The sequence below is a fragment of the Hemibagrus wyckioides genome, linkage group LG11 (assembly GCF_019097595.1).
Source record: "Hemibagrus wyckioides isolate EC202008001 linkage group LG11, SWU_Hwy_1.0, whole genome shotgun sequence".
NCBI lineage: Eukaryota > Metazoa > Chordata > Actinopteri > Siluriformes > Bagridae > Hemibagrus > Hemibagrus wyckioides.
The window spans coordinates 3827592-3835851 of record NC_080720.1 but is presented as its reverse complement, the minus strand read 5'-3'; the positions used below and the strand labels follow the sequence as shown (position 1 = coordinate 3835851).

General features: G+C 36.2%; 1 protein-coding gene across 4 annotated transcripts in view; it reads right to left on the bottom strand.

Annotated features, from left to right (window-relative positions):
* Window positions 1–8260, bottom strand: part of col7a1 (collagen, type VII, alpha 1) — a 131943-nt gene that overhangs the window by 12995 nt on the left and 110688 nt on the right. For all 4 annotated transcript variants that reach the window (XM_058403524.1, XM_058403525.1, XM_058403527.1 and 1 more), the window contains exons 91-100: window positions 8164–8223; window positions 7319–7363; window positions 7177–7212; window positions 7053–7088; window positions 6901–6960; window positions 3249–3374; window positions 2812–2883; window positions 2683–2718; window positions 2487–2546; window positions 2249–2293 (exon numbers count right to left, since the gene is read on the bottom strand). In XM_058403524.1, coding sequence (XP_058259507.1) covers window positions 2249–2293; window positions 2487–2546; window positions 2683–2718; window positions 2812–2883; window positions 3249–3374; window positions 6901–6960; window positions 7053–7088; window positions 7177–7212; window positions 7319–7363; window positions 8164–8223 — 576 coding nt within the window. The remainder of the gene's footprint in view (window positions 1–2248; window positions 2294–2486; window positions 2547–2682; window positions 2719–2811; window positions 2884–3248; window positions 3375–6900; window positions 6961–7052; window positions 7089–7176; window positions 7213–7318; window positions 7364–8163; window positions 8224–8260) is intronic.

Below are 8260 nucleotides of genomic sequence, written 5' to 3'. Positions count from 1 at the left end.
ATCAGTGTTTCTACTGGAGAAACGCTGAAGTTTTAGCAGTTAGCATCAAGCTAACGCTAGTGATCATATCTGTGCTAAGAAAATTAAATCTGGAAAGTGGGATGTCCACGCTAGTCATTAACACACTGATAAGCCTTAATCTGGTCGTTAATGTACATCTCATCCGTCCTCAGCTACAACGTCATAGTATGAATTATCGTCTGCGGTTTCCATGGTGAAAAGTGAAGAGAGGAGGAACACTGCGAGGAGGCGGGACTTATGATTGAAGAGGATTTTCATTTCATTTCAGCTTTCATGTTTAAATCATTAAAATGATGTAAATAATTATGCTTTTATTGAATAGGAAATAGTATTTTTCAGAGGTATCTGATTCATCAGGCAATGATGTATCAGGAACATTTTTCTGTAACGGGTCCAGTGACGCCACTGGTTTTACACTTTACTATACTGACTTACCCTCTTGTACTTTATTCATGCACTGGTAAGTGATGTACTGTCCCTTGTCAGTAACTGTAGTGTACTGTCTTGCACTGTTTGCACATGATCTATGTGGTGTACTTAATTCTATGTTGTCTCCTGTGCTTCTGTGTTTTATGTAGCACCATGGTCCTGGAGGAACATCAGAAATCATTCATGATGGCAAGCCATCCTAGCAGTGATGCAGCAAAACAGACCCAAACCATGATACTATCACCACCCATGTTTCACAGATGGGATAAAGCTCTTATACTGGAATGTAGTACAGTTCATATTTTGGACATTCAAGGAGAAGATGCCAACCCCATGTGGACTTTGAGAAAGTTCCTTATCAATACACAAAATAACATTCTACATATGCTGTATCTCCATCATTGAGTGTTTGAAGGCTTCAGCATGGAGGAGGTGGTGTTAAATCTATAATAAACCCAGATGTTGAGCTAATGTATGAGTTGCTCAGGAGCTCCTGGTTACACAACCCCAATTGACTGTATATAACTATAGAAAGGGCATTATTCATAATCAAGGTATTTATGATAATTCACACTCTCTGGTGTCACCCAAATGAGGATGAGATTCCATTTTGGGCCTGGTTCCTCTCAAGGTTTCTTCCTCTTACCATCTCAGGGAGTTTTTTTTGTCACAGTCGCCTCAGGCTTGCTCATTAGAGCTAAATATAAATACACTTTAATATAAGTCTAGTACTTTTTGTTCTATATTCTGTATGTTCTGTAAGACAATGTGCATTGTTAAAAGCTCTATACAAATAAAAAAGCCTGTAGTTCTGTTTTGGTCTCTTCTGACCACAAAACAGTTTTCCAATAACTCTCTGCCCTGTCCATGTGATCTTTAGCAAACTACAGACAGGCAGCAATGTTCTTTTCGGAGATCAACCCTTTCTCCTTGCAACCCTGACATGGACACCACTGTTGTTTGATGTTCTCCTGATGGTGGACTCATAAACATGAACATTAGCCAATGTGAGAGAGTTCTTCGGTTTCCTTTGTGGCCTTGTGGACTTGATCTTTGTTGGTAAGGTAGTTTGGTGGAGTCCACACTCTTTATGGAGGCTTTGAAGCCTTTTTTCCAGTCTGATAAACTTCATGAATGAGATCTTGGGAAATCTCCTTTGCTTGTGCCATGATTCATGTATATTAACATGTGTTGTGAAGATTAGATTTCAGATCCTTGTTCTTTACATAAAACAGAGCGCTGACTTATTTTCCTAAATAAATAAATGTAACAATTTTGTCTCATTTGTTTAATTGATTTCTCTTTTCTATTTTTAGACTTGGATATATACAGTAGTACAGGTTTCACAAACCTTCAAGCTCCACTATATGAAACATCGATTATGGGGTCTGTCTGTTTAAAAGCCACCAGGTTTGCATAGGTGTGTGTGTATATTTTGAATTCAGACACACTGTATTAAGTATTCATGAGTATGACAGTAAGTGGGATAGGTGAGTGTATATATAAGAGCAGTGTGACTCTCATACATCCTGCTCTGCCTCAATCTGCTGCTTTTTCCTTTAAACACACAGAGATATTGAGCTCTCTATCTGGAAGGCGAGATCAGTCATCATGATGGTGACACAGACAGAAGTGATAGGGCTTTTTCTGGGCACAGCGTGATGAAGATTAATAGCACAAAGCAACAGGCACAGACACTGGTGCCAGAGAGATGCGATGGATGGGAAGGACTGGCTAGAGAAAATAAGATAAACACGTAAGTAGACAGGAGAAGAACAGGAAATGCAGTCATAATTACCGGAGGACCTCTCTCTCCATCCATTCCAGGTCGTCCCTCTTCTCCCTGTAGGCACAAGACAAGCCAATGTTACATACTGTATGTGTCAGTGGTGTTATTTAATATTAAAATATAACCATATCTTTATTGGCTCAATTGTACTAATGGAAAATGAACCATTTTATAGGGAAGAAGTTCAGAACACTTGTGTCTAGAGTTTTTACTTTATCTTTTTATATGACTATGTAAAATTTCCTACCCGAGGCCCAGGGTCTCCTCTCTCTCCTCTCAGTCCTGGTACTCCTACAGCAACCTCACCCTATGGGAGAGAGAGAGAGATAGAGAGAGAGAGAGAGAGAGAGAGAGTTATTATTCACATCTTTCATCTAAAGGAAACTCATAGCAAAATGTATAGAAATGTATAAGATTATTCACTGATAATACAACACACTTACTTTATCGCCTTTCGGCCCCAGTGGACCTGCACTACCCTGATAAGAAGAAAAAGAAAAAGTGGTAAAAAGAAAAAAATGTATTTTTCACCTACATAAATACTCAAACTTCATAATCCTTTTCAGACTCACTGGTGGTCCAGGTTCTCCAGGATTACCGGGTGTCCCTGGGTTTCCTGCTTTTCCTATGAAGCCTTGCAGTCCCTTAAACACAAACCGAAAGAAATATCCAAGACTCAAACCACTTCTCAAGCACTTCTTAATCCTCTTCCTTATCACTCACACTAAGCACCACTCAAATCACACTTATACAGACAGCATGAACTTTCACCATCAGTTGTATACATGAATAAGGAAGCCTTCAAACTGGTAGTAGAAGCCTCCAACTTGTGGCTTAATAAATTAAGTTCAATTTAACTTCAAATATATATAAATAAAGACACTAATCTTGTTCTCTACTAGCAATTTAGTAGTTTAGAGGCTTTCTAATGAGCTTTCCAAGAGCATCTCCAAAAACCAAGAAACTGTCTAAATCACCACAGTGGTTATAGTCGAGTGTCCACACTAACCCTCTCCCCTGGAGGTCCTGGATTTCCTGGCTGACCTGGTTCCCCTCTTTGGCCAGCAAGTCCTGTTGTTCCTGATATTCCCTGAGGTCCAGGTAGGCCTGGAGAGCCTGGGAGACCAGGATCACCCTTAAAAAATCACAAAGCATTTTCATATTTATACCAAATCTGAGAAATATTAGTTTGTTTTTCAGAAACAAACATATAATTAAAAAAAAAATAAATAAATGAAAAAACACAGACTGTATAACTGGTCAGTGCTATCTTTATGGAGTCTCATATCTGTCTTGTAGAGTATTGTATTGTTTGTTTGCACAAGGTTGCACTTTACGTGCAAAGTTAATTTGTACTTTTTAACTGTTAGTTCTGTGTTCTTATGAAGCCCTGTGTCTGTATGTAGCACCAGCGTCGTGGAGGAACGTTGTTTCATTTCACTGTGTACTGCATCAGCTACATGTGCTTGAAATGACAATAAAAGCCTCTTGATAAAACTTATAAAAAAGTCATGAGATTAGATGAGGGTCCACTAACTGCTGTATGGAGTTTAAGGTTTCAAAAGGAGAAGAAAAAACTGAGTGCCAATTTTATCTTGGTTACTGAGGTAATGAGGTAAAGGTTTTTATCTTAATTATTGAGGGACTATGGAAAAAGATTTCATCTTAGTTACTGAAAAAAGATGTTATCTTAGTTACTGAGGTAAAAGATTCCATCTAAATTATGAAGGTAAAAGATTTCATTTAGTTACTGAGGTAAATGATTTATTTTAGTTACTGAGGTAAATGATTTCATTTAGTTACTGAGGTAAAAGATTTCATTTAGTTACTGAGGTAAATGATTTCATTTAGTTACTGAGGTAAATGATTTCATTTAGTTACTGAGGTAAAAGATTTCATTTAGTTACTGAGGTAAATGATTTCATTTAGTTACTGAGGTAAATGATTTCATTTAGTTACTGAGGTAAATGATTTCATTTAGTTACTGAGGTAAATGATTTCATTTAGTTACTGAGGTAAAAGATTTCATTTAGTTACTGAGGTAAATGATTTCATTTAGTTACTGAGGTAAATGATTTAATTTAGTTACTGAGGTAAATGATTTCATTTAGTTACTGAGGTAAATGATTTCATTTAGTTACTGAGGTAAATGATTTCATTTAGTTACTGAGGTAAATGATTCCATTTAGTTACTGAGGTAAATGATTTCATTTAGTTACTGAGGTAAATGATTTCATTTAGTTACTGAGGTAAATGATTTCATTTAGTTACTGAGGTAAAAGATTTAATTTAGTTACTGAGGTAAAAAATTTAATTTAGTTACTGAGGTAAATGATTTCATTTAGTTACTGCGGTAAATGATTTTTATCTTAGTTACAGAGGTAAAAGATTATATTTAGGTTACTGAGGTAAATGTTTTCATCTTAGTTACTGAGATATAAGATTATATCTACATTACTGAGGTAAAAGATTTCATCTTAGTTACTGAATCAAAAGATTTCATCTTAATTGTGTAGGTAAAAGATTTCATTTATTTACTGTGGTAAAAGATTTAATATTAGCTACGGGGGCAAAAGATTATATCTACGTTACTGAGGTAAAAGATTTTATCTTAGTTTCTGAAATAAAAGATTACATCTAGGTTACTGAGGTAATTTTTTTTATCTTAGTTACTGAGGCAAAAGATTTCATTTAGTTACTGAGGTAAAAAAATTATCTTAGTTACTGAGGCAAAAGATTTCATTTAGTTACTGAGGTAAAAGATTTCTTTTAGTTACTGGGTTAAAAGATTTCATCCTAGTTACGGAGGTAAAAGATTAAATCTACGGAGATACTAGATTTGATCTTATTAAAGAGTCTGCTACATTTCTTTAATAAACCTGAGCAAGATGAGGCAGTCTGACTTAAGATGTACTAACTGTGAAAAAAAAACCATTAAAGGTGAGGTACCGTGTTGTATATTTTTCAAACTATTGACTCAAAGGTCAAGTTCCAACCTTCAAGATTCTAAAGCGTGCAGAAAAGAGTATAAAAGATATCAGACCTTCTGAACTGTGGGTGGAATGTTTAAATCTGAGACTATGAAAAGGGTAAAGCTGTGTGTGTGTGTGTGTGTGTGTGTGCATTCCACTGAGTATTAATTTATAAAGTGTCAGACAATTTCATCAGACTTTGTGTAGTGTGAGTAGTCAAGGCACCAGTCAGGGAGTCGGACATTTTAAGAGTCTCTCTCAAACGCAAAATCCTTTCAGTGCACTGGAACATTCGCTCCCTAAAAATCCCACAATGCACCAGGGACCACTGATACCCTTGCGGGATATGATGCCATATTTTCTGAAGCCTCTCAGAAGGTTCAGAACCTCGTCTATAAATGTAAGTAGCTTGTTTTTGTTGTTGTAGCTTTCAAATGATTCGTTGTGTTAGCGTCTGTTTAACTTTATTTGATGAAAAATCCATCAGCTAGACTACTACCCTGCTTGAAGTCCCATGATAGAAATGCAAGTGATTAAGCTAACAAATTTAGACATATAAAACCTAAATATTTTATATGAATGTTTTTTTTTACTGACTGATTAACCACCTTGGGAGCTAGGAAGCTGACATCATCTAAGTCCTTGATATTGCTAGCACGTTGATATCGCTATCCACGTGATGTAAGCTGTCTCCAGTGCATGACTGAGCTGTTCTTTTTAACACAAATGAATTATATGGCAAATTAAGTATTCACTGAGAGGCAGAAAGGTCATAAAAACACCCAGGTAATTGAAATGGCACTAACTGAACAGCAGCAATGGCGGCTGTGGTCTCTGGCCTCTTTAATCAAGGTTTCAGCAGGTAAAACTGTGGAAACGGATTGTTTCATGCTTGTTAACATTTTCAGAATAAGGTGACTAGTGACAACACTGTCATTTAACTGTAGAGAAGATGAATCCTGTAGAGGATGTAGTAGTGCTGTGCAATATGATATTCAGGTGTTTATTTTATATATATACATATATATATATATACAATGGAACGTCAGCATACAAATTTAATTGGTTCTAGAGGCGAGTTCTTCAGGTGAATATCTGTATTGCAAAACAAATTTTCCCATAAGAAATAATGTAAATGCAGATAATCCGTTCCAGCCGCCCAAAAATATGACCAATATTCCCAATACTCAGCGTATGTAAACTGTGTGGCTGCTTACAAAGCACTGACCCAAGCCAAGCATTCCATGTCAAGGCTCCTCACAGGAAGTCATGCCACCAAGTTTGGGCTAAAAATAGAACAGAGCACCCACACCACCAATCTGTCACCAAAAAAACACCCCAAAAATCACCTAGCTTTTGAACGCATGCTGAAGGCAAACAGCTTTCACTGACTGAAATAAATAAATAAAATTCATAATCTCGCTTCAGTTGGCTTCGCTTGGCTTTCCACTGATGCAAACAAGTTGTGATCGGCTCCCGGACGTATGCACAACTTAGTCAGCGTTCTGTTCGATTTGTTTGTATGCCAAAAAAAATTGCCCAAATGCCAAAACAAAAATTAAATTCTTAAGCCGATTATTAGTTATTATTGATATTATTTAGCAATGTTAATACAAGAAATATGTAAATCCATCAAGAAAGGCAGAGATGTTTGAGAATTATGTGTGTGGCTGTAAATATATTTAATACCTTTAAGCCTGCAGGTCCAGTCTGTCCTGGAGGGCCAACCATTCCAACACCGGCTTCACCCTGAAATACAGAAACAAAAAAAAAACAGCAAAATGACTACACACACTCTGCTAAGACAATGCTGAGTCTCAATAGCAGAGTCAGAGTCCTACTTTGGCTCCTTTAGGTCCTAGAGGTCCTCTTTGTCCCTGAAATTATGGAGTAAGACTCATTAAAAATCACACCAGGATGATAATATGGCAGAATGTTACCTTGACTGCATAAGCAGATACTCACACTTTCTCCAGGTTCACCCGGGTCACCGCTTGCACCCTGCAGGATAAAAACACGGTGTTATATGACTGAGTTGTGCCTCTGTGTGTGTGTGTGTGTATGGAAAAGAGATGCCACTGTTCCTTATGCATGGTTTGATACTCACTCGGTCACCTTTGATTCCAGCTGGTCCCTTATCGCCTTTAATACCCTGAGAAAAAAAAGCTAATTGAAATTCAAAAACATAACATCTGTGAAGGTTTAGCATCCAAATTATGAGCCATGATGTCAGTGCCATGAGATCACCTTAAATTTTACAACATGGCTAAGTCAGTGGATTTTATTCAGGGAGATTCATTTGACTCTGCAGATGGTCAAAGTGTAAAAAAAAGGTTTCAGAAAATTGGACCTGAAATCGTCCTGAGCTTTGAACATGCTGGTGAATGTTATTGCATCACAAAATACACGAGCTAATCATTTTCCAGTAGGCAAATTCAGCCCAAGGGAACTAGACACTGTGTGTAGGGTTGATAGCAAGACTATTCCTAAGGAATGTTGATTGAGATACGCAATTTTTAATGACATTTTAAATGGTTTTATATTAAAAATCTAATTTTGATGGAACAGTGTACTGATTTATACTAGGATTTCGATTCAGACCTCACAGCATTTGTGAGCTTTATTATTTGCCTTTTTAACAAAACGCATGAAGAGGCAGTGGGACAATGAGCCAAATTAATGTTTGTTTTGAGGGAAGATAATAATAAATGATAATGATGATGATTATAATAATAATAATAATAATAATAATAATAATAATAATAATAATAAAAATAATAATAATAAGTAGAAGAAGAAGAAGAAGCAATGCACTGATTAATTAAAAAAAGTTGTTTTTTAACATACTTCTTCTTTTTATTAAATAAAAAAATTATTAAATGTTAATTAAAGTAAATATTAATACGTATGGATATGTAAACTGTATAAAGGATGAGACACAATGAGAATCACCTGCGGTCCAGTTAAGCCTCTCTCTCCTGCTACTCCAGGCAGTGTTTCACCAGGAAGACCCTTTAAAATTCAAAGAAAAATAATTATTAGAGTCAAA